The following is a 27,744-nucleotide window of genomic DNA, read 5'->3' on the forward strand; positions in this document are numbered from 1 at the left end:
TTTGCGTTAACATCGATACTGTTGGATCTACATTTCTAGGCGTTTTTTTGAGGCACGTGGGCCTGCGTTTCTTGCATTCCCAATTCTTAATGCTAAGGCTTGCTGCTCTGGTTCACTGGGTGTCTGTCCTAACCACTGGTGCCCTGTGCAGTTGCGTCTACGCCAACGTATCCCGGACCACTCGGATTGTGCATCGGAGGTGGCTCTGCATAAATACCCAGCACACAGGTTCACTGCCCGAATCAAGCCCCGACAGCACGGCTGTGTTTGGAATAACATGCTAGCGTACGGTTACTGCAGCTGCAGTGTGTGGTATGGATACTGTGCAATGCACTTTAAATGGGATTAAATGTGACCCTGGACCACAGAAGTGTACATGCATGTCTTAAGTGTACATTTTTCTATATTGATAGTTATACATCATCTGAAAGCTGAATAAATAAGCTTTCCATTGATATATATATATATATATAAGACCTTATTTGGCTGAGGTACAGCTATTTGAAAATCTGAAATCTGACGGCATAGACAAATCTAAATACCGAGAAAATAATCTTTAAAGTTTTCCAAATTAAGTTCTTAGCATTGCATGTTACTGATCAAAAATTAAGTTCTGATATATTTATGGTAGGAAATTTACAAAATATCTTCATGGAACATGATCGTTACTTAATATCCTAATGATTTTTGGCATAAAAGAAAAATCGATAATTTTGACCCATACAGAGTTTTTTTTTTGGCTTTTGCAAAAAAAAATATAACCCAGCGACTTAAGACTGGTTTTGTGGTCCAGGGTCACAAATCTGAAAAACACCCATATCCAAGATGAACTGAATTAAACAATGTCATGAAATCACGTGAAAGATTAATTGCGGAATAATGCCTACCATTTCGCATACGCTAGCCTTCCATTCCGAACACAGCCTGAGGCTCGCGTTGAGTCCCTCTGATATGTTTTGTTTCAAACCAAGGTACTGCAGCTTCAAGTATTTTGCATTACATAGAATATTCTTTTTATAAATTAGTTAACGTATACATTTTTTCAATATTCAGACATATACTATCATATATACAGTACAATAAAATGCTCTCATTCTTTCATGACGATTTTTTTCTTCTTTTTTTCCTTTTTTTTTTTTCAAAGAGAATCCCTGAGATGTATGTCGACAGTCGCTAAGTTTCCACAAGCGCAAGCACAATGGGGTTGAAGACTGTGTGTGTGTGTGTGTGCGCGCGCGAGACATGCTTTTGGACGAAACAGCACTGCAAAGCCACGCAATTAGCCTGGTGAACTGAAAAGGAAACTCAAAAAATGGAGACGTGTTTTTGTTTTTCTCGTTTCTAACACTTCTTTAGTACACTGGTAACGTGTGACTGGTTCAGGAAGGAGTAAAGCTGAAGCCGTACGAGGTACTTGTCACTTAGGATGGAGGTGTTGTTTGGTTTAAAGCCATATTTCTTTTTCACTTTGAGGCTGTGAATGTTTAACAGAGAGATCTGGAGTGCTGTGTGGACTTTTCGCCACTGGACAACATATACTCAGTGTAAACCGAAACATCGTGACATACTCTCACACGCTTTCACACAAATAAAGGGGAAACGCACAAACTTCCACAACATGACAACGTTCCACTTTTTTTTACGGTTTTTTTTTTTTTTTTACGCAAACGTAAGTCTATACACATAATACCGGTGTGGTTTGTATTGTTTTTGTCGTTTCTTTTTTGACTTAAAAAGCATAGAAAGGCAGACTAACCGAAGCGCTCGCGCACGAGCATCATGAGTTTCTTTTTGCCTTTGTATATCTGTTTCAGGTTGTCTATGAACTGTGTGAACTGAATGTGTCCGTCGTGCGCCATGAGGAAAGTCTCTCTGGCTTTGCTGAGGAACTCGATGAACTCGCTGTAGTGCCGTGGGCTGATGTGCGTAAGCCGTGAGTGCGTTGTGTTGATGTAGGCCCCAATTGTAGCGTCCAAGAGCTGTCTTAGTGGGGCTTTGTCCAATGACATCAACTTCCCAGAGTTCCTGCGGCTGTGCAGGGCCACCATGCCGGGCGTGGTCAGCGTGCAACGCCGCAATATGTCCGACAGCACGGTGGCGCACTTAACACTCTTCACCACTAGTGGGATGATGGCAGCCAGCTCGTTCTTTCCCAGCGAGTGGCTGAGCGCACAAGCCCAAAGCACGTCGTTGATTGCAGGATGCGTGTCCTGGTTGTAGCTCAGGTTCAAATGCACCATCGCGAGCGTAGCTAGTTTGTAAGCGCGCATCGGGTAGCCGCGATGCTCCATGTAGCGTGCAATGGTGAACAGTTGCGTATAGCTCATGCCCGTGGTGGCTGCGTCCAGCACGATCTGGTAGGCCGTCTCGAAGGCGATGTGGTCCTTCTCGCAGAGTGTGAGGGCTGACAGCGCGCAGTTCTGAGGGTCCTTCATGGCGCACTGCAGGGCTAACGTCCGCGCGCTGCTTGCCAGGTTCTCCTGCTGATGGCAGTCCAGATGCAGCCGGACGATGGTGCTGTTGGACATGACCGTGGTGGCCACGATGCTTGTGGCTTCGGTGGGCGTGAAGAGGGTGAACCAGCTCTGCATGATGCTGTCCAGTGCGTAGACCCCTGCAGACACACGAGGAAGCAGATTATCACTCAACTTCCACAAAACAAATCTGTCCCCATTTACTGTCTTTATACATGTTCGAACTGTGCTCAATTTGTCAGAACACATCAGTTTCATCGAAAAGTCATAAATTATATTTTTATACACAAAATCTCATACTAATTAATTTGCCATTTCTAAATGATTTTGATTCATTTAAATAACGACAATTTAAATATATAATTTAATTTAACTGGCAGTATATAAATGATAGTAATAAAGAAATTTAAGTATTTTTTATAAATTATATCATTTTTACATTATTTTAGATTTTTTATGTATATATTTGACTTTTAAATACATTTTAGAATGTGTCTTATTAATATTAAATTAAATAAATATTAATGCGTTCATAATGATTTTAATGATTCATTTTTTATTATAATTTTTGCAATGGCTGTGGAACAATTATTATTTCATGGTTTAATTTAAGTAATTAAATTATATATATATAAAATAAATAAATCACTAATGGCATATATTATGGATATTTTACTTTGTTTTACTACCATATCATGGTAAAATCATTAAGTTGCAGTCTTGATTAGCTGCTTTTTTATTACTAGCCAAAACCACACAATAGTGATCGTTGAAGGCTAAAACTTACAAACTTATTAATACACTGAATTATTTATTGTACAGTCATTTTTAGTTTAAATTTCAATTGCTGCAATTTTATTTAAGCAGCAAGTCACTCATGGCTGTTTATTAGGTTATTCAACCCAGTTTGGCTACCATACCATGGTAAAATCATTGTAACAGCCTCGATTGCCTAAATGAGTTTTTGTAACTAGCGTCGGGTCTAATCTGGTAACAGTGAAAGCTGAAGGCTCAAACTTACCAACTTCTGTGGCACATGTGACTAGCCATCGTACCATCTCTCGCCGCCGCCAGTTCAGCGTTGAAAGCGTCATACGCATTACCTGCGATTTATTCGAAAAGAAAACATAAGGAAATGAGCAAAAACAGGTAAAGTTGAGATCACAGTGTGCTGATGGATGAAGAGGTGGATGAATACCTGAAGACCCAGCTCCAGAGAGACCTTCAGCAGAGTGATGTCCGGCAGACTGTCCATGAGCGTCGCTATCTTAAAGGCATCCTGCGCCAGTTTGAAGATATGAGACGAGGAGTGAATGTTCTTCTGTATGGACTCTAATACTGTCTCTAACTTTCGAGCATCACCTGCAAACAACACCGAATAATAATGCATGTTAAGATGTAAGAATGTTCTGTATGAATGTTTTCCAGACAGTAAAGCCATCAAACTATGAAATATAACACACAGAAGTATGCAAATTATGCATTGACCAAAAAAAAAAATTCTAATATATACATAATTTATGTATTTCATATATGTATTACATATGTATGTGTTTATGTATATAAGAATGCACCCCGAACTTAAACAAATCACGATACAGTTGGGGGTGGGAGGGTTTATATGAATACATCTCTGAGGGGAACTGACGGTCTTTAGAAAAGTTTAGATGGTATTTAAATTTTACCTCTGTATAATACATTTTTTTGTGTTCATTAGAGCAGTGCTGTTATATTTACAGCAGTAACCAAGGAAATGCTGTTCCAGAAGCGCCATCTGCTGTCAGACAGTGAATTTGCATTCTCTAAGCCCATCTGCTGTTTTTGTTTTGTGCAGAACCAGATATTTTATGTAGTATAGTTTCACAAAGCTAAGGTCAGACCATTCTGTTTTTGCTTCAAATTTCAAAATTAGATGAACAAGATTAGATTAAAAAACTGCTCGTGCTGCATTTATTCAGCATCTTTGTTTGGATCGTGATTAAAATGCAGTGGTTGCCTCTAATTTTAAATGGAAAAAGAGCCCAGACAAAGCCTTAGTTTGCTTGTATGAATATATTTCTTTTATTTGTATTATTTTATTTTATTTAGAATTTCAATCTAGTTTTGTTATTTGACATATTTGAGTTTCACAAAAAAGTGCAGCAATTTAAAAAGACAATTTGTCTTAAATCTCATTTTGTTATATGTAAAATATACTAATATATATAAATTGTTTATAAATAATATTTATGCATTCATGATTAAACATTGCTGTCAATATATTAATAATTGAATGAACATTAAGTTCATGAAATGATGGATCACAAAAGTGATGGAAATTGACATGACTGGCCATTTTTGTAAACCCTGCAAACAGTCACCAGTGACCTTGGAGAAACATCAAACACTCAGAAACCCTTTCACCCCGTCTACAGCACTGCATCACACACACACACAGCTGCATAATGAGCCGTGAGTCAGCACTAGCGCCAGACGCCCAACGTGAAGCAAGACGCTGAGAAAACCTTCAAACGCTCAGTTCTGGGACAGGATTTCTATTTATCGCCAGCATGTTGATTTCCTCTGATTTCAGCTTCTCTGCACTGCGGTGCGATTAGATCTTAAAAATAGTGCTGCGAATTTGCAACTTCTCCAAGGGTGTTGTTTCTCCAAACCGAGGAGACGGATGCAGGTTTGATTTTCCTGTCGGGGCTCGTTGTTTTGCAGTCTGCTAGCGGAAATGTGGTACACAGGCCTGCCATTAAAGCAAACATTGCTGTTGTCACAGTAATAGCGGCCTGCGTGTGAGTGATGGACGCGCTGGCGAATGCGACGCTCTAACCTTTGGCTGCAGTGAGCATGGTAGAGGCCAGCTCACACTGCTGGGACTCGATGTGGCTGAGGGTGAACCATCGTGGGTAACGATTGGGGACGACTGATACTATATGGTGAGGCCGGGACATGTCGCCCGAAGGAGCTGTGGATTCCAACACTGGTAACCTGCAGACAAAAAGAAAAAAAGACATACAGATCAACACCAGCGTTATTTTCCAAGTACAGTCAATCATCAATAAAACACAACAGTGGTATAAATTAGGGTTGTCAAAAATAGCGCGTTAACGACGTTAATTAGTTGTTTGTCGTTAATTACGTCAAATTTTTTAATGCATTTCACGCATGCGCAGTGTGACAAATTATTTAGGTCAGGAAAGTCTCGTCGATCTCTGAATTCTCAAGATAGTAAAAAAACAGCGGCGAGCGCTGCGACGAAAACAACGAAGAAGCTTAAGGTTTTACCCCAGTTACTCTCAAATACATTCATGCCAAGCTCAATAAACAGAGACGACTTTGGTAGTTGATACGCTGGAGCTTCTTCTTTTATAGCGTCCTGTGTTTCACACTGCGCATGCGCAGAACGCCTACATGCAATGCAGTGAAAATTACAGCTGTTTGGGAAAGCATTTGCATTTTTACTTAGTTTTACTGGCACTTGAAGCCTTCAGAAGGTGAAAATATCGATCCTAAAGTATTGTGGCAGAGCAAATGAACACCTCCCAAAAACAAGAGTGTCCAGAGTGCTGCTTATGTGATGGTGGCGCATGTTTGTGTTTCTGAGTTCATTCTTTCGAGTTTCTCTATTCATAATTTCATAGATATGTGGCTATATTTAACCACAGGTTCACCTAAAACTCTTACACTATCTGTAGTTAAATGCCATGGTTTGATATAGTGCTCAGGTAAATTTTGATTAAGTAAATGTTAAACTTTTGAAATTCAGAAAAAAAAAGAACCACATATTGATGAATCAATACATGAAAATTATGTATCTGTGTCCTGTTATTTATCTTTTGGTACGCATTTCAGAAAAAAAAAATGGTTAGGATTCAGGTGTAATTGCAAATAGTGATTAATCATGATTAATCCACTGAAAATTCGGATTAATTTGATTACAAATTTTAATCATTTGACAGCCCTAGTATAAATACATGTTGCATCTTTAGCCTAAAACTCTATTTTTCAGGCTTTTCCAACTAATGTGCATTCACAGACCGTACAAGAAAATAAATAAATAAATCTCAGGTATAGATTCATTAAAATGTGTTAATCAGTTTAAACTAATCATTACATGTGGACAATTGATTGGTGATTTTGAACATGAAGTGATCCAGCCATGGCTTCCTGTTTCACAGTAATATAAATAGGAGGGTAAACAAAGGCCAAATTCCCTTAAATCATCCATCACAATGAGAAAAACCAAAGAATATATTTCTGATGTGCAGCAAAACATAATTTAGCTTCACAAATTAGAAAGTGACTTTAAGAAAAGAGCTAGAGCAGTGAAAATTCCCGTTTCCGACATCAGGGCAATAATTAAGAGTTTCCAATCAACAGAAGATGTTACGAATCTGCCTGTTAGAGGACATGTGTGTCTATATCGTCCTAACGCACGGTGAGGAGGAGAGTTGGAGTGGCTAAAGACTTTCCAAGGACCACAGCTGGAGAATTGCGGAAAATAACCAGAAAACCTGAACAAGAAAAAAAAAAAAAATAATCAAACAGCACCTACACTACATGTTGTTTGGGAGGGCTTAAAGAAAAGAAACAAATCAAGAAAAGAAAACGCTCTTATCCAAAGACAATCCCAGCATACTCTGTTTTTCAGACATGACTGGAACTTACTTCTATGGTCAGACTGAAAATGTATGGTATGAACTAAAAAAATTAGCTTTTTAGCAACAAACACTCAAGATGGGTTTGGTGAACACTGGGTTAAAAAGTACCCCATGTGTACAATGAAATAAACTGCTGTATTTTTGATGTTGTGGGCCTATATTTCTGCTGGATGTCCTGGACATCTTGTTTAGACACATGGCATCTTTGTTTCCTGGATGAAGGAATGTTCTCTGATCTCTTGTCAGGTGTTCTCTAAACTCATCAGGCATTATAGGAGAACATTTAGATCTGTTAAATTGGCAAATGGAGGTTTCAAAGTATTGAATAAAAGGGTGCCAATAATTGTGTCCAATGTGTATTATGAGAAAACCATGTCATAATGATATTTCCCTCCATTTAAAAATTGTATTCTCCAATGAAAGGATAGATTTATGTGATTTTGTTTTTATAAAGATCAAAATGGTTAATGATGGAGATTTATTTTCACAGGATAATACTGAATATTTCACCTGCTCTAGAAGCACAGCAGTAGTTTCCTCAGGGAAAGGACAGCGTGTTCTTCTCAAGCAGAGGTTTTGCTGTATTGTTTTAGCCAGCTAACATGAGCCTGGAGGCGGCCCGTGGCCTTTACACGCTCCATTACTGACCATCCTGTTTGTCTGGACACTTACTGCACTTCTGAAATACTACAACAGGCGCATCCGACTGGATTCGACCACATATTAACCATGAATGATCTTCAGAGATCTTTCATACTCCAAATAGGAGTGCATTTTTGCTGTGCACTTACAGAATGGACATCCTCATTATGCACAGATGTCGAATATGACCTTGTAAATTGGCTGTTAGTTGCATGCTGGGGATCTTTGATGGGTTGCTGAGGCTACCCTGACTTTCTGATCATATGCTACTAAGAGTCATCTATCTGACCATGCATATTCATGTCAGAGCGGAATTTTGTCCTTTGCCTCCAGTGCAGTAGAAATAAGTCCAAGCATCATGTCCTGGCATGGAGCTAATTACCAAGCCATCTAACAAAGGGAATTGTATTAGGAGGAAATCAGCCCTCGTCTGAGCCAAAGCCATGGAGAGCAGTTATTTGGAGACCACGGTCTTTTTATAGAGAAAGTCAATACTGAGCCCGAAGCTCCTGCGCTGGTTACATTTACGAGGATTTTTGTTTGATACCATCGAGTTTATCCCCCCAGTAAACACAATCCAATCAAGATATAATACAATTCCAGACAGATTTGGTAACAGGGTTTTTTGTTTGTGTGTGTGTGTGAATCTAGGTTGGTCAAAAAAGGAAAATTAATAAAACATATGAGAGGAAATCCATGACAAGATGTCGATATAAATCTGTTGGACTGGCCTGAAGTTGAAAATCTTGCCAGAAACAGCCATAAAGCAACATATGATCAACGATAACACTGATATATTCACATCAAAATCTCCTGAGCCCACTGCGCTTAACTGCATTTAAACATCAATGCGATTGCATTGTGCAGCATTTTCACTTCCAGTGTGGATGGACAAATCATTGCATCACACCTACATATGACACAGTTTAAGAATTTCTGTTGCACATCGGCACTCTTTAATAAAACACGAGCAAAACAGAATTTCAGTGTAAATCATTCATAAAACATTCTTGCATAAATGTTCACAGGAGTTTCCATCAATAGATTTTTTTTTTATTCGCTGAGATGACTGGCTACTATTACCTTTCACTCGCATTTCTATTTTTGCACCAATTTTCCTGAAATTGACAATTTTGTTTGCTTGAACACATGGGATGGAATATTTGCTCAAGATCACAATTTTGCACATACATTAAATATGCAACCTGGATGGAAACATCCATATTTATGTATATAAGAACAAGCAGAACTCATTTCTGTGTTGATTTGTAAAGCTAAACATATTGTTGCTTTGAAATGGGTGTCTTCGATTTTGCGCATATATTAAATTTGCAACTTGAATGGAGACATACATATGGAAGTGGATGAGAAAATTTACATAAGAACAAGCAGAACTGATTTCAGTGTTAATAATTCATAAAACGAATCGCAAATTGTTGCTTCGAAATGAAAACACCAATTTACACACGATTCCAATTTTGCGCATATATAAAATTTGCAACTTGGAAACATCTCTACTTAGGTGAATGCAACAATTTATATAAGAACAACAGAACTGATTTCTGTGTTAGTTTGTAAAACTAAACACATTGTTGCTTTTAAACGAACATATAAATTTACTTTATCCAATTTTTAACATAAGAACACGTAGAACTGATTTTGGTGTTAATAATTTGTAAAACGAAGCATAAGTTGTTGCTTTGAAACAAATGTGTCAATTTACGCAAGAATAGTAGAACGAACGATTTTCATTCTGTTTGTGTTTCATGAATTTTATGTTGTGTGTGTGTATATGCTGACAAAGACTTAATTTAAATATTCAAAATATGTATTAAACAGGTTTTGTAAAGGCTCATGAATAACTGCTGCTGTTAATGTAAAACTGATGCCAACACACACATGGGGTTTGTACACAAACGGCCACAAACGCACACAGGGAGTTGAGGGGGGTGTGTGGGGTGAAAGGAGTGCTCTGCCTTACCTCTGCAGCCCAAATTAGACTCAACGACACATTTATTATTCACACTTTTTCAAAAACTCATTTTCAGTGGCCATGAATTATTTAGCAGTTTTCAAAGCAAAAGGCGCCTTTTGATTAAACTGTGCCCCAGATAACCTCACGCCCTACACACACACACACATCTGAGAAGCAGCGAAGACATAACCGTGCCTTCTCAGAGTGAGTGAAGACGGTAAAAACAAGATCCGCGAGGGGAAACTAAGCCACAGCCGTGGGTGTGTTCAATACTGTAGGTGGACGTGACAGTTTTGGCAGCAGAGTGTCGCCCGTGTGGCCTGTGGAAACTCACCGCATTGCTCTCAGTGCAATTTTGTACGCCAGTTCGGCATCGTGAGGTAGGAGGCATGTGAAGAGATACTTGGCATACGTGTGCATCGGAACGCTCTCTCTATAGATGAGCTCTCCCAAACCACTGTAGGGCCCACCTGCAAGACAAAAACAGCTGTTCAGATACACAAAAACATCCAGGAACAAAATCCCAGTTACAATTTTTGTTAGCCAATTTTTATATTTACTTAATGTCTCCCCTGATATTTGAACCCTATAAAGCCTACTATAATGAATATTTAATACACATATATACAGATTTCTTTATGTGTATATTTAAATATACATAAAACGCAAGACATCTAAATGATCAACATGATCAAACTTCACTTAAAAACATGCCTTCTGTCATCTGATTGAAGTAAAAGGCTTTTAACAACTGCACCAAGTTCCAAACTTTTGCTCAGCTGGGCCCTTTTTAATACAACTGAGGGGTTTTTTTGTTCCACTTTTGAGCTCCAATTTTTCACGATATCATGAAATCATGTCTGATTCTCAAATATGACACATCACAGATGCTTTAGATGTTTTTTAAAGGTTCAATAAACCATTGCATTTCAAATTTCAGCATTGCATTATTTTTCTATTATTTAATGTTTGCAGATTTAAGTTAATGACAAATTTAACATTCACATGTATTTGGTTCTTCAGTGTAGTCCTATGACATGAAAGTAGAGATTTGTTTTTCATTATGATTTAAATTACAGATTTATTTTAAGTTTACATTTTTATAACTGTAATTAAATATTAGCTTTGCATCAACTCATCAGTTTGGGAAACACCGATTTAAATGAACACAGTAATTTTAATTTATATGCACTTCTCAATTTATTTAGGTGTAAAACTTCTCTGGAATGTTTAAAACACATACAGACACATAAGATGTAGATAAAACCTAGAAAAAGTTATTTTGAACATTGTATTAGTTATTTCCATTCACCAATATTAACAGCAAGTCTGAAAATGCAAAAGTGTGAACAACTGACTTGAAGAAAGCTGTCGTACAACTTCAGAAGATACAGCACGTGCCCTCCTGAAGGTGTGAGATGTGGTTAGAAATGATCATATTTGTAGGTACAAACAGGGTGTAAGAGTGTGAGAAAGAAACACCTGCATGACACTTCAAAACTACGAAGTACTGTGGTGCTACCATGCTACCATAACTTTAACGGTGTTTGCATTCTACTTCAAATACTACTATGGTATTGTAAGTGTTTCTTTCCAACATAATAGTTTGTGCATACTGTAGGTCAAGAGTGAACACAGATAATATCTTCTCTGAAAAGCAACAAGTAACATTATCCATTTTCAGGTGAAATGCACAAAAAGCGAGTGCTGCATCGTGGGTAATCTGCTCACAGATCGTTTTATTAGACCCTCCCCCTCCTCATCCTCAAACCAGTTGAAAACCACACGCCCACTTTCAAGCATGTATGCTTTTTCACACTTGCCTACAATATCAACTGCAATGCTAGAAGCCATATGTGAGAGCTTAGCTTTCCCTGTCATTATATTATATTCATCTGAGAGGGCAGCGACCACAAGCCACTTCACAAATACACATGGCACTGGACATACAAACAGACACCGACAAACTAGCCAAAATAAACATTCATGAGAGGCATACATGCTGCACAGGCCGCTACCTAGGCAGCATCTGAACCAAAATAAAACCTCAAATGTGATGCTCTACATAGAGACTCACAAATAGTGCTCCTCATGTAAAGCTCATGAGACTTCACTAGTTAGCATATTGCTAAGCTAACTCTAAGAATAAAAACAAATTACACACAAACATTTTATAAAATTATATATATTAGTATAACTAAATATTGATGTATTTATCTCGACTAAGTAACCATCAATGATTCATGATCTCCACAAAGCTTGTTGCAAAGCATTTTGGGATTGCCGTATTTGCAGAGCATGATCATGCTGCCTCTTGTTTTGGTTAAATTATAAACACAGCACTGCATGTATACTTCAATCACAGAAAATGCATTCCCAAAATGCCTTTGGACAAGCTTGGAGGAAAAAATGAAATACAGGACATGTTTTGCCATTTTGCACATTGAAAATCTTCCCATATAGGCTAGTATACGTAGAGTGTTTGGTCAAACTCTGTTCAACTGAACTTTATCTGCTTATGTAGCCAGCTGACAGCAAGGCAGATCACTTGGGCTTGGAACAGAGCTACAGTCACTTCTTCCTGAATACACTAACTGAAAACACACACACTCACACACAACAGCTGAGCATGCTAACTTAACTATTACAGCTTGTGCTGGAAGGGGGTGATGTGCTATGGATGTCTCTCAGTGTGAGAATGCTCTTGTTTTGATAGATTTTCACATTTGGTTCCTCAAACCCTGTAGCCAATAGAATGCACGCCTTCTTGTTTATTGTGCCCCCGTCACGCTTTTGGCATATGCTGCGTGGAGGGATCCACACAGCGGGGCCAGTTTATCAGTTCTCTTCATTCTTTCAAAACAACCCAGTGGCGTTCAGAGGCGGCTCTGGTGGCAAAGACTGTTTCGTTTTACTCCCAACACCAGCCGCGAGTGAAACAAACAGCCTCGTCCACCACTGAGCGTCTTTACACATGCTGAACACCGCTCTGAGGGAAATGCAACTTAATGGAGTCTGAAACTTTGTTAAAAGAAAAAAATAAGAATGGTTCTTGACCCTGCAAAACATACCACCATGATGTTGAAGTTAATTTCGCAGCTAATATATTGCTTAAGGTTCTGAATGGTTTCTACAAAATTGCTATGCAGTTCTAGGTAGTTAAGAGTCAGTTGCTAAGGTATTCTTATGGTGCTTTTCCACTGCGTGGTACGGCTCAGTACGACACAGCATGGCTTGGCTCGGCACGTTTTGAGTTTCCACTGCAGTTTAGTATTGCTTTAGAGTGGGTGGGATTTTTCACATATCATTATAGTTGCGCCACCTCTACTGCCACAACTCCTAAAAACAAATTTTTCATTCCGTGTCGCTCGATTAAGCTCTCGCTGAATCCGCTCCTTGGCTATCAATTTTTTTGGTTGTTAAAAAAGGTCAACTCTTTCAAAACAGTTGCTTTCGATCTTTCGCTGGTTGTACTGATTTAAATTAGCAGTTCTATTGTGTTTGTGATGCAAGTTTAGTGATGCATGTAGTGATGATTCTCTCCGGTCAATCCGTGAACAAAAGAATTTACACATCACATTTTGGTAATGGTACCGTACCCAGTGGAAAACCCCCCAAAAGTGAACTGTACTGAGCCGTACCATGTAGTGGAAAAGCACCATTAGTGATACTAGGGCCTTGCAAAGTAAGCAACCATCTAACAAGGCCCAACCTTTGCATCTGACCATCATCCACCCAAAACACCCAACCAATGCCCTAGAAATTATTCAAAAACATTACAAATGGATTTTTATATTGGAAATGTTGCTAAGATAACTTCAACATCATGATGGTGAATTTTGCAGGGAAAGCATCCATGATGTTGTGATCCCTAGAAAGATTAGCTTAGCAACATGCTAACTTTCTCTAGTAAAAATGTAATTTGATTTTACTTTGTATTTTTCATGCTTATACAGTAGCACCAACTGAACCAGCTAATCAAGGTTTTCAAGAGTACTAGGAATTTTCAGTCAAGTGTGTTGAAGCAGTTTGTAGCTAAACTATGCAAGAAGGCAGCCCTCCGAGAGCAGAATTGGACACCCTTGGTATACAGTGCATGCTATTCTAGAGCAGATATTTAAAGACATGCTTCAGAAACTATTTGGCTAGATATTAAGCTGACGCATAAGGAAATCAGATGCACCTATTCCAGAATTGCTGGCCATGTCCAAATTGCTACCCCAGGCTCTTGCTTTCAGCCTCAGTTGATGAAAAACAAAAAGCATTGCTGTCATTCTCTCGCACTGTATACGTGCAAAATCGCCAAGACTTACCCTCTAACAGGAAGACGGCTTGCTTGCGGAAGATCTTGACCAGGGTGTCATCCAGGTCAACTTCCTGTAGCTTGGCGATCAGGTGCTCCTCGTTGCGGCACACCTTCTCTTGGGCGTAAAGTCCATCGGGCATGATTCTCTGCTGACCCAGTCCCATCAGGGCCGTTTCCACCGCCAGGGCCAAATATGATTCACCCTCCTCCAGGAAGCGGCGCGTGGATGGAAACAAGTGCATCTCGCTGTGCTTGCTCGAGCTCATTTTGCTGGCTGCAGAAGGCAAGAAAAAGAAAGTGCATAAGAAACTAGGAGGTGGTGACACCTCCAGAGTTAACCACTGTAGTGCGACCTCCCTCCCAGGCACTGGTTCTTAGACAGGTATTGTTGTATAATGAGGCACAAGAGAGGAACTGTGCCTGGACTCTGCCTGGTCTAATGAAGCAGCTCAGCCTGATAGGGCATCAGGCAAGGCATGCTCAATTAGGCTCCTCAGTGACTGAGGTAATACACTGTACCCTGGACTTACAAATGCATTGGATGGTTCATGCATCACATTCATTCTGTGAAAATGCTATTGGATATGACGAGGCCCAGGCTGTATTTAGAAACCAGGAGAGAGCAAGAAAGACAGGCTGAGGCCCTGCTCTCAACTCTTCACTGATCTCCAGCTATATGGCCTCCGACATGCAGCTCTGAGCCTCGCAAGCCTTCCTACCAACTCTGCGTCAAATCCAGCTTTTTAATTGGCTGCACTGGAGTCGATTGGAAAGGATGGTTTTTGTGCTGAGGATTAGCCCCTTAACCAATCAAAAGGCTACAATTAGTGAAGAGGGATCAACATCACAGCCAATTAAAAGACTGAAAATGGTATAAGGATTGATGCCTCAACCAGTCTTTCGGTTGGCTGTGATTTACTTGAACCAATTCGTTTAACTGGCTGAGAGGTTGATCCCTCAGCACCAAATCCAGCCTTATAAATAGGCTCAGAAGTCGATCCTTCGATCCAATCTTCTTACTGGTTGTGAGGAACAGAACCTTTTTCATGCAATTAAAAAGCTGGATTTGGTGCTGAGGAGGCAGCCCATCAGGACCAAACTGAGCCTTTTGATTAGCACCAAATTCAACCTTTTAATTTGATAAGAGGTCAATCCCTTAGGACCAAATAGAGCTTTTTAATCGGTTGGACAGTAGTTGATTGAAAAGGCTGGATTTTTTGCTGCGGATTGGCCATTCACCCAATCAAAATGCTGTTTTTAGAGCCAAGGGAATGACCTCTCAGCCAATTAAAAGGCTGGATATGTTGCTATGTATCGACTCCTAGACCAGTCTTTTGATTGGCTGTGATTTACTTTACATCAATTCCTTTAACTAGCTGAGAGGTTGACCCCTCAGCACAAGTCCAGTCATTTTATTAGCTGTGAGAAACCAATCCTTTACAGCCAATCAAAAGGCTGGATTTGGTGTTAGGGAGTCAGTCCCTTGGATCCAAATCCAAACTTATCCCTCATACTTTGATTGACTGTAAGCAACTGAACCTAAGAACCTAATCTACAAATCTGGTTGGCTGGGCATCATCAATCCCCCAGCACTAATTCTAGGCTTTTAATTTGCCCTAATGAGCTATCCCAGAGGTTTCTAAAGCCGAGTTTCCAACAAGCAAACACAAGGCCAAAATTTGGTGCAATTTGCATGAAGGCCTAAAGATATGCTTAGTTTAAAACAAAAGGACTTTTGCGCAAACCCCTCTCTTAAAACCTTGAGAAAACAGAAAATGGGCCATGTATTAAAAAACATCAATTAAAAACATCAACTTAATTTGTGTTCTGAAGATAAACAAAGGCCTTATGGATTACTTAAGATGACATATAGGTGCGTAATTAATGACAGAATTATGATTTTTGGGTGAGCTATCCCTTTTAACAGCAAAGTGAATCCAGAGCTCTCTGTCCTCGGTTAGACATTAATACCACTGGCGACTCATTTGAGGCTAATAATGAGAAGCATCATAATGTTTTAATGACGCCTCTTTGGACCTGTGCGGCTGGCTCCGGGAGGATTAAACGCCCTAATCAAAAAGGATCACAAAGAGGGAAGCTCGAGGCTTCACACCTTTTATTCTGCACACCATCAACCAAATCTTTTTCTTTCTCCTTCCCTAATAAACTCAAAGTTCAGAGCCAACCACAGCGAGAGAGATATAAAAGCCAGTGCTTTGGCTTAAGGAGTGCCTTGTCTACTCTTGGACTGACTGAATCTAAAGGTAGCCCTAGACAGCAAGCTGGGAGGTTAAGAGGGCTACATTGGGCAAAGTTCAGGCAAAGTTACAGCCTCTACATAATCCACAGATCCGGTATCATGCAAAATCCTATCCTCATCAAAATCCCTTTTGGACCAAGACTCCTAATCAGGTATAAGTTTGTTAAAGGAGCTGAATGTAGGATTGACACCGAGTGGTTGAACTAGGTATTGCATTCCAAATTAAAAATATTGGAGATTTTGGTTTTTGTTTTTTGTTTTTCACCCGATCCTCCTCAGACTTAACACACATGCAGGTTGCCAGATTGACGACACCAACACTTTAATTTTCCAGCTTCCATGACTGAAATTAAATATGTTGTGTTTCCCGCCAACTGGCAACCCGGGGTGCTGAAATACAATTAGGTAAACTGACAGTGGGCGGCTTTCACAAACCAAAATGGAGACATTTTCGGCCTGGAATTTTCAAACGAGAATAACTGACTGTAGCATTTTTTTTTTTTTCAGATAAACAAATGTTAACTTAGCATATTTCTTAAATATCTGCAAACATATTAAATTTTTATGCTTTAGTAAAGTCAAAAACTTGAACTTAGCACCTGTTAGGGGTTGTAGTGTGGATAGAACTTTGCACATACTCTAGACTAGTGGCTCAACGGTCTCTATCTCGAGTGGGCTTGCTCTAGATGGGTGAACACACCTACCCTTTCTTGTGCCAATCAGAATGGGCATGAACCCAAAAGCAACAATGATGTTTAATTGCAGCACCGTGTTCTCTGATTGTGATACAGTCATCTCTCCAATCAAAGCTCATGAATAAGAGATGGGAACTGAAAACATTAAAATTAAAAGTGCATTAAAAATGCAGCAGGGAAGAATAGACCTTTAGGCTCAGATAAAAGAGACTTATGCTTTACTCTTAATATATACCATATCTTTTTAATCAGAGTCTAAAGTAGTAGCATACGTGAGGTTAATTTGAGAGAGGGCTGATCGGTTCTACTACAGTGGTCTAAAACGTTGAAAACTCTTGTTGCAAATGGATGTCGTCGATACAGCAAAAACTCTATGTCTATGGTTTACAGACTGACTTTTCCTAAGTGGAGCACATGGCACATGAAATATTCTGTATATATATATATATATATATGTTTACATTAACAGTTTTAACTATAAATATTACAGAGGATGCTTAAGACGCCTAACGCTTTAACAAGGTGTTAATAAGACTTGACAGTTTTAGATAATTCATAAAAACACTCTGTAAATAACATGATTCATGCTGCGGCATCTCATGTCTATGTACCTGAGAAATCTAGGAACCCTCCCTGCAAAAGGTCTTCATCCCCGCGGCCCGTTTCCATCAGCGTGCTGAAGAGCGTTCCAATGGGGTCCAAAGGGTGGCCCACCCATCCCTCTGGATTAGTGATGGAGGTCACCCCTTTATGAAGCAGATCTAGAAAGAGATAAAATTGTGTGTTTTGGATGGTAAAAAGGGTGAGTCATTATTAATAAGTCATAATCTGGTTATTATTGAGTATTATTGAGTCATTAGTTTCACGTGAACCCCAGAATGCATCATGAAGAACTTTAATTCAAGATGAATCGAGAGAAATTATAAATATTTAGTTAAAGAAACAAATACATAACAGTGATAAAAATAGCACACAACCTACCGAGAGACAAAATCATATCTAGAGTCTGACAGTGTGTGGCGAACAATGGAAGACTGTGATTTCCTACAGCATTTGTCGCTTGTGCAAATCACTGCACTGGTGTTTTACATAAAGCCCAGAACCGGGCCACAGAGCTGCCTCATTTGAATAATATGAATTATGCGTGGGCACTTTCACCACAACAAGCAGTCATTTGCATTTAAATGCAATTGACCTGAGCCCTGCTGGGCATGAGTGGACATTCAGCTCTATTGAAGAGCACTGCTGCATGAAACCGTTACCTGCCCATTAGATACTGAGCACAGGGACACAGTACTGAAAAGATAATTGGGTGACAATGCTACCATTTTTGGCCTTTTCTGGCACTGGTAATGATACAGATAACAGAAAAAGAACAGGAAATTATAGAGAGAACATGTCAGATTTAAATCACATGTATAAGAGACAATGTGCAGCATCAAAGCACCTGTAAATCATTGTGTTCAATAAAAATTGTTGATTTCTAGGAAAAAGACTGGCTATTAGCAATGCAATGACGGTATATCCATTCTAAAAAATGGAAGCATTATGAGCTAAGTTGATCATAGAGACCGTTGGTGAATGTTGGCAAGTACATGTTAGTGCATCTGATTTGTCTCCTCCCACATACATCTACATTACCAGAAGATGCATGGAAAAGCATGCCACCATTGGTGCTAATGTAAAGATCATGCACTACTGCAATTTATAATCAAATGCTTTTCCCTACCAAATGTTCAATTTTAGCAGCAAGAAACCATTTCGACCAGCAATACAGCCCATTTGAGTTTAGAACTCACCTTTCTTGTGGTTTCGGAAGAGCTCCAGCTGTTTCTGCTGCTGCCGGCGCAGGGTGTTGACGATGGCGATGGCCAATCGCAGTGCTTCCCGTGGGTAACCGTGAGATCTCAGTGCATCTACCCTGGCGCAGGCCGTAGGGACGTGTTCTGTGATAGAAACCCCCCCCCCAAAAAATCCTTTAACAAACCTCAGATGGGCACAATAGAAACATATTCACACGCACGCAAAAAGCCAAGCAGGACAGAAAATAATAATGTCTTTCATATTATTAGAAATTCTTGTTCTCGCTCCCAATAAAGCTGCTATTCATTGTTTTTTTTTTTCTTAAACATTGCTGTGCTATTTTCCTTAATGCTTTAGCCTGCAGAACACAAAGAGGCGAGTCAAGCAAACGTCTTTTTCCGGTCGAGCCGCTCACCATGCCACAGGGGCCAGCCGCGAGAGTCAAAGAGCGAATTTTCAGTGTTGTCATGGTAACAGTAGTTGGTGTAGAGGTCGTCGTTGATAATGTGCTGTAAGTGGCTGTCTTGCCAGTGGAGATCGCATGCCTCGATGGCTCGTGTGAAAACCGTCCGGTGGGGCCGGGCGCCCAAATCTGAGGATGAAGAAGAGGAGGAGGAGGAGGAGGAGAAGGAGAGACAGGGAAAATGGTTAGGAAATTGCTCTGTCATTCTCAATGCGAGCTCTGAGAGCGAGGCCCCTGGGGGTCTGTCAGTCAGGGGCAAACAGTAAAACCTTTGGAATAAGTCTGTAGATTAGTGCAGCGAGCTGAACTGTCATTCACAGGTGCTGCAGATACCAACTTGACCGCTGCAAGGTGGCTTTACTCGGGCTGGGTGATATAGCTGTAATAATTATTACATTAAGCCTTTTGACCATATTCAATATGCACAAACTAAGTAAACAATGCCATGCAGAGACCCATTAACATTTTTGATTGATAACACAATTGAAACATTAAATCAGAAAAGTTTGGGGTCTTATTTGCAGAGGTCAGTCTCTTCTGCTCATCAAGGGCTGCAATGCATTTGATAAAAATACCGTTTTAAATAACTGCTTTTTATTTAAATATATTGTAAAGTGTAATTTATTCCTGTGATGCAAAGATGAATTTTCAGCATCATTATTCCAGTTTTCATTGTCACATGATCTTCCGAAATCATTCTAATATGCTAGTTTACTGCTCAAGAAACATTTTCTGATTATCAATGTTTTTTTTCAGTATTCTGTGATGAATAGAACGTTAAAAATAACAGCATCTATTTATTATAAGTAGTAACATCATAAATGCCTTCACTGTCACTTTTGATCAATTTAATGCATCCTTGCTGAATAAAGATATTAAATTCTTTCAACAATAAATACACATATTACTGACCCCAAACAGTCTAATAACATTTAAACAGCACATGAAGCACACTGAATTAATGAATCCATCGATTCATTCTTTTAATGTCAACGAAAACATACAATTTATTATAAGAATTTACTGTATCACCCAGCCTTAGTGCATCCCAGAAAAAAAACTCTAATTAAATCTATTCAACCTCTGTGCTAACCAGTCTAGAGCTCAAAATACCCATGCCTTAGGAAAAGGGGAAGTCATTTCTTTGCAATTACCTGTCTGGAGCATGAATATTTATAACAAAACACATCAAAAAAATCTCTGCAGACATTGTCGCCTCGGTATAAAAGACCTGACTAATCTAAAAGTTTCAATAGAGCTATTCCCCCCCCCGCCCGCCCCAGCCCTCGCTTTCGCCCAGAGTTATGATTAGCACAGCAAGGACAAAAGCCAGGGAGGAAGTACTGAACCGCTGTTATTAGGGGCATTCCATTAGTCACACAAAGCCTAATAAAAGGGGCGCACGGAGGCACGGTTGATTAAAACACCTCGTTTCTACCCCCACCGCCACGACACACACACACACACACACACGCATGCATGCTTACCTTGGTTGCCGTGTGCACCCTGAGGCAAGGCATTGGTTAAATTGGGCAGCTCGTTGCCATGGTTACCGTCCTCCAAGGGACACACGTCCACACTGTTCCACTTCTTGAGCTGCCTGAGCCAAGCGGCCTTCTGTTCCGGCTTACAGTGGGGGTTCAGCACGATACACATCCACAAGGCACCTGGGAAAGACAGGGAGCGTCAACACAAAGCAATATGGAGGGCTGCTTGGCGGTTTCTTAAGAAATAAATGATGTAGACCTCACCAAACAGCCTCCGAATCGGCCTGGGAGGTTGATACGGTACAAACAGACCGAGAGCTTCATTACGTCTGACAGACAAACAGATAAATAGGTCAGCTGACCGCTCCACTGAACGCTGTTACTTTTAACACACACACACAACCTCCAAGAGCTCGCCCAACTATGTCTTTTCTGCCCCACTTTAAATTTGATTGTAATCCTATAACCATGAGTCACTAATGACAGCAACTTCTCAGAATCAGCATCATATATTTTTGCTCATGCTTACTGAAATTGACAAGGAACAGAATGCAATTCTTTTGATTGGATGTACAGCTCTAAAATATGATTTTTGGATTTTTTTTCACATCCTGTGCATACACTGTTGACATATGTATTGTTGGGATTTAACTATCTATCCATCTATCTATGTATCTATCTGTGCGTTTATGTATGATGACATGTAATCTGGATTACATAATCGTAATCTGGAAAATGTAACTAGATTACATTACGCTGTAAAATACCCGTAATCAGACTACAATTTTTATTGATTACATGATTACATATTCACATGCAGATGAGTCAACATAATATTTAATGGTTTTATTAAGTGTTTAATTTTTAATGATGTCATTTCAAAATAATAAATAACCATTGAAATTGGTTTTCTTTCTCTTTGTATTTTTATATATGTAAAATATAATATTTTTCTCATCCGTTGACCAGCTTGTCAGTGGATTTAGGAATTGACAGGAGGAAAACCACTTCTAATTGGGCAAGCTGGCACTTTTATTGGCCGATAATCTCAAGTTAGTCTATAATAGCACAATATCTGTGCAAATGGCTGCTGCCAATCTTGATTCAATGAGAACAGCACTTCTGTTAACTGCAATAATCTAATGATGACAAGTCCAGTTGAAATGTTGGTTGATGAAAAAATAAAATAAATGATGGCAGCCAGCGACGTTTTTATACTCTATAAATACACCAAATGCTCACAATCCCTGATTAAAAAAATAAATAAAAATAAGTTAGATGACATCCATCAAGAAATACAGGCCTCTTTCAAGCCAAAGGTACAAAGAAGTTGGGCATAAAGCTCCGGATCGATATGTGTACGTTCCTCACAGGACAAAGCTGCAGAACGTCACCACCGAGCAGCCGTAACCCACGAGGTTCATCTCGCCTCTAATTCATCCCATTGGCTGCATTAGGCAGTGATGTATGGAGCCTGACGCGAGCGCCGTGCCATACGGGTTGTGTATGATGGTTTAATCACTCCCAGAGTGCTCCACAATGACATACTGAGAATACCTGCAAGAGCCAGCGGAGAGAACGAGAACCAGAGATGGAGGAAGGGCGGAGGAGAAAACAACGAGACAAGGGGAGAAGTGAAGCGAGCGGGAGAGACAAATGCATGGTGGCAGAAGAAGAATTAGATAGCGGCGAGAGAAAAGAGAGGAAGACAAAGGAGGAGAGAGAGAAGGAAAGCAGGAGGGAGAGATGTGAGGAAATCTGGAGGAGCACGGGAGACTTGTGGGGGGATGGGACCGAGTCTCGGCTCTTTGTTTGGGCATGAAGGACAACAGACGTGGAAGAGATGAGGAAACATGCACCACAGAACATGCAAACAAGACGCAGCGGTGTATCTGAAAAATGCAAATCTCAGAGACGTTAATTCCTCTCTATGACAAGAGAAGACTGGGGACAGAAGTCAGGGTGCAAATATAATATAATATAATATAATATAATATAATATAATATAATATAATATAATATAATATAATATAATATAATATAATATAATATAATATAATATAATATAATATAATATAATATAATATAATATAATATAATATAATATAATATAATAGGATTAGGGCTAGAAATCAATTGAATATTACAGAAAAACTAATTTTAATGAATTAATGATGCTTGGTTCATGAACATCAGCATTCTTCTGTGAAAAACTTAAATAATAAATAATGTAAAATAATAAGACGTCACATTCAATGTCCTTACAAACAACATCCCGACAACTTTTATAGCTTGATTTGTAAGTGAGTCGATTCTTTTGAATGAGTCATGGATCCAGTAAATGATTCACATCTGGAGTTCTATTTTAATAAATGCTACTAAACCAGTGCTTAGATTTGCTAAATTAAACTGATTCTAGATCAGACAAAAAAAAGTTAGTTCACCCATTTTCCAATCGCCCATAACTTGCCGATAACTAGCTAGTGAACATTCTTAGACGGCATCTTCAACACTTCCAGTGTAGGGAACCTCAAGTCGAAAGGTTGCTTATAAACATTGGTATAAACACGTATTAAGTGGAAATGAGAACTGGACGATTCCTTATTATTACCAATCTAGACAGGTAGTAATGAATCTGCTATGCGTAAGTCAGTAAATACCACAAACATCAGCAAATAAGATATAATAAAACATTTCAAAATATTTGTTATGGCTAAACCAAAGCTAAACTCGCACGTCCGGTCCAGTATCTCACGTCTGATTAAAAAGCAAAAAACAATTTTACAACAAGATCACAATAAGCAAAGTGACACATTAGGGTGGGGAGCATGCTACACGCTAATCAAGACGCCGCTGGCTATTTAGCCCGCCATTGTCTTAAACTTGCTGGCTACATGCCTTTGTGTTTGGACAATGTGAAGGATTAGCGCTCGCTAGTGTAATTATGTCAGCTGAGAGAAGTCGTGGCCTAATTTCCAGCCTCCTCCGTCATATGTAACCTAGATGAAAAGGAGTCGCTTTCAGCACACAGGCCCCTGTGCCCAGATTAATTAAAACAATATTGAGCTTCGCTGAATAAATTCATCCACACACGCACACAATCACATGCACACATACCTCCCCCTTCGCTCTGACCGTGTCTTTCACGGGCCTAATTTGAGCTTTCACTCTAAATCTCATCCCTGCTGTCAGCACGCCTGCCTCGAACCCAGAGCATCCCAGGGTTCCACTCTTTCAGAAACACACACGCATAAACATAGCGAATGCTCAAGAAATATGGGCTTTTCTATGGGGTCGACACCGAGCAGGGGTGTGTTTCCCAAAACCATAGTTGTTAACTAAGTTAGCAACTTTGTTGGTTGCAATGCAATTTCCCATTACCAACCAACTAAGATTCAGGTTAGCAACTATGGTTTTGGGAAACGCACCCCAGATCGACCAAAACAATAATAACACATACATTTTTTGTTGGAAAAATAAAATAAGTAAAATAATATATCAGAAACAATCATCATCATTGCATCTAATAATATATGAGGAGTAAATAATAGCAATGATAATATTAAGATGGACAATCTTCATCTTCAATTTAATATCAGATTATATACGAGTGCTAAGGTTTTTGCGGGGAAATAATTTATAATATATGATTAAAAGTAATAATATATTAGGAAATAATCATCATCAGTATATAATATTGGATAATACATTGGAAAAAAAATCAATCTTCTATATAGAATGTAATGTAAGATAATCCAATATAATATAATAGACGGCAAGGTTTTTGCAAATAAATAAAATCTGATTAATGAACTATGAATGCTAGGTTCTTGAATGTCGACACACTCTTCTATAATGCTTAATAAAATAATAAACCAATGTCGATGTCTTCACTGGTTGCACACAACAACAAACAAACGTCATCCACACAGCCAGTAGAGTTCGACTGGTGAGTGAATGACTCTTATGAGAGCATGAACATAGCAAACGCTCAAGCAGTGTGGGGCCAATGGAGAGCAGAGCGACTACCACTAGCAGCACCAAACCCAATCCTGAAAATAATGAATAAAAGCGATCCGAGACCTGCCTGATGCAAGCATGCCTTTGTTCCCCCAACAAAAGCGACTGGCTCGCAGCAAAGTGAAGGATGCTGGGAGGGGAGAGCGTATAAATCTGGGCTGTAATCTCTCTCTCACACTCAGTGGCAGCCGTCTTCCTCCGCTCCTCATCCTCAGCCTACCTGACCGCCGGTGTCAGATTAAGTGTCCGGGATTTAATGAAACGGTCTTCACATTATCGCGCCTGTCAGGGAGGAAGAGGAGGGGGCAGCCTTCATAACGAAGACTTCTCCAATTACGCCGGGGCTTAGAGGACCTGACAGGCGTAATGATTCATCTGAGAGAGGGAGAGAGAGAAGATGTGCCCCTCCGATCTCGCTCGCCTCCTCTATTTAATGAACCAGGGCCCCTCCACGGGTTCTTCAGGGGTGTAAGAACTCTGAAAATGGCGGCAGAGTTGAGGAGCTTGCCTGGAAAAAAAACACCTCCAGCGTTTATCTGGATCAAGTCTCAGCCTCGGTCCACACATCCACAGAAAGTTTGCCAAATCGCCCCAAAACACGAAAATAAAATCTTGAGAGCTTAACAAAGCTCCAGACAGATTGCCTTTATTGGCTAAGCAGCTCACAGAAATCAGGAAGCAAAAACTTTTCTATAAAATAGAAATAAAATAAAAAACATGAATGCAAATGATTTTTGTTGAGAACTTATAATAGTAATAATAATAATTATTATTATTATTAAAATTATAATATATATTATAATATAACGTATGCCCGAAGGGTTTTAAAAAGGTGTAATAATAATAATAATAATAATAATAATAATAATAATAATAATAATAATAATGTCCTTGTGGGCTGTTTTTGGCCAAAAGAAACCGTAAACCAGACCAGACGTGCAAATTAATCTCAAGTACACAATACATATTGCAAACTGAATTTCCCTTAAATCCTGTATGATGCAACATTATAAGCATTTAAGATTTGTGTTGGTTAGGAGCCTTCATCCAGGGACCACTCATTGAACAGCACACTTCCCTTTGACACACAAAGGGTCTCTCTTCCCCTTTCCTGCAGCCTTTCCTCATCCTCCGTCAAAAAAAATGTGAGACAGAAGGCCTCACTGCACACAAACACAGACTAATCTTGATCAGCCCCGTAAATTCTTCAGCTCGGACACAAACACATCAGCCCCTAAACTTTCAAACAGCGGACAGAAACATACTCTACACAAGTACTTTAACTTCTGCTCACCAAGGCTGCATTTATTTGATCATAAAATACAGTAAAAACAGAAATATTATAACACTTTAAAACAACCATTGTCTATTTTAATATATTGTAAAATGAAATGTATTCCTGTGATGCAAAGCTGAATTTTCACAATCATTACTCCAGTCTTCAGAATGTACAAAAGAAGAACAGAATTGATTTGAAATAGAAATCTTTTCTAACATTACAAAATGTCTTTTCTCTCACTTTTGATCAAGTGAATGCATCCTTGCTGAATAAAAGTCTTATTTTTTTTATTATGGTAATGAACATTATGCATTGCTTATTCTCTAACAGCAGATAAAGTACAAGTTTACTCTAATGCATGCAGCAGCACCAGTGCAAAAACACTGGGAAAAATCTCGCCTGCATCACATCATGAACTGCATTTGGCCACATTTCAACACATGAGATCAAGCATCGAGTATCTAGAAACGTTTGCGCTCACATACTAGCGTAGTTATCTCATCAAATGCTTGAACGTCCGATTTTCAGGTCCATTGGTCTAGTGCTTATCTCCCGCTCTGCTTCTGCGCTTGGCACCCAGGGACCTGGACGCCAGCAATTGTGCCCACTGCCGCCGAGTGCCAAGGCAAAATTGATGAAACATCACAGGATTTGAGAACTGGCAGGCTGACACGATGCAGTGAGCCAGTCACAATTAAAATGATTACACGTCCTTCCAATTTTCACCGCTTTCATTCCAATAGTGCTGATAGCAGGAGATTGAAATGGAAAGGTGGAAAAAGCATGATATATTCCTTATTTATACTATGCTAGGTGGAATAAATGGCAGTAAAACGACATTTGTTGTTGGCTCTGTGCATTTTGATCCAGTTACAGTAATTGAAGCAATGGAAGCAGGACGCAGCACTTCGGAAACGGCCTAAAGTGCGTCGCCGCTTTCTAGTGCTTAGGTCCGTTTGTGTGCTTACCACAGTATTTTTTAGACTGAAACACCCAAGAGGGTTTTAAGTGGGAAAAAAATATGCAATATTGATCAAGAGCAAAAGCTACGAATATGCAATCTGGCAACGGCAGCATCCTCTAAATGGCCGTCCTCAGAGACGCAGGTGGGTTTTAAACGAAGATCCGCACAGACGCTGAGTGCAGTGAAGATGGACTCGAAAAACACGGATAACCGAGAGAAACAACACAACCAACTGAGCCTGATCACTGCTGAACCACAACTTGCACGTTCCCATACAGATGTCACTTAAGACCTACATGCAACTAGCAAAATAAGTCTTACATGCAAAAAAAATAAATAAACATACAGCTGAAATTCTGCTGCTGAATGCAAAATGTTTGTTGTTTGTGTTGTTCTCACCTAACTCGTCCCACAGCTGCCGGTATTTGTCCGTCATGGTGGTTCCCTGCTGCCGCCAGAGAGCCAGCCGCGGGTCGGCCATGAACTGCTCTGTGATTAGCGTTAGCATGCGAGCGCCGTTCGAGTCCCGCATCTTCAGCATCTCCCGCACCTGAAGAACACATCCAAACACACACAAGATTTCAGCACATGCACCAAAAATGTCTCCAAACCGGATATGACTAACAATGAGAAGTCCTCCACGTTTAATGCTAATCTGCACTTTTGATGACAGAATATTTTATTCGATGCTTTGTTCAGATTTGAATCATGCAAAACACGCTAC

The 27,744-nt window shown here is 39.6% G+C and overlaps 1 protein-coding gene across 1 annotated transcript in view; it reads right to left on the minus strand.

Moving 5' to 3' along the window:
* Nucleotides 1-1,085: 1,085 nt before the first annotated feature.
* Nucleotides 1,086-27,744, minus strand: part of LOC113054719 (zinc finger SWIM domain-containing protein 6-like) — a 68,715-nt gene continuing 42,056 nt past the window's right edge. Inside the window, exons 4-14 of the mRNA XM_026220464.1 lie at nucleotides 27,420-27,570; nucleotides 20,758-20,937; nucleotides 19,223-19,399; nucleotides 18,804-18,950; nucleotides 17,616-17,765; nucleotides 14,057-14,323; nucleotides 10,078-10,213; nucleotides 5,296-5,453; nucleotides 3,673-3,836; nucleotides 3,496-3,577; nucleotides 1,086-2,614 (exon numbers count right to left, since the gene is read on the minus strand). Coding sequence (XP_026076249.1) covers nucleotides 1,752-2,614; nucleotides 3,496-3,577; nucleotides 3,673-3,836; nucleotides 5,296-5,453; nucleotides 10,078-10,213; nucleotides 14,057-14,323; nucleotides 17,616-17,765; nucleotides 18,804-18,950; nucleotides 19,223-19,399; nucleotides 20,758-20,937; nucleotides 27,420-27,570 — 2,475 coding nt within the window. The 3' untranslated portion in view covers nucleotides 1,086-1,751. The remainder of the gene's footprint in view (nucleotides 2,615-3,495; nucleotides 3,578-3,672; nucleotides 3,837-5,295; nucleotides 5,454-10,077; nucleotides 10,214-14,056; nucleotides 14,324-17,615; nucleotides 17,766-18,803; nucleotides 18,951-19,222; nucleotides 19,400-20,757; nucleotides 20,938-27,419; nucleotides 27,571-27,744) is intronic.

Source organism: Carassius auratus, chromosome 35, assembly GCF_003368295.1.
Source record: "Carassius auratus strain Wakin chromosome 35, ASM336829v1, whole genome shotgun sequence".
NCBI lineage: Eukaryota > Metazoa > Chordata > Actinopteri > Cypriniformes > Cyprinidae > Carassius > Carassius auratus.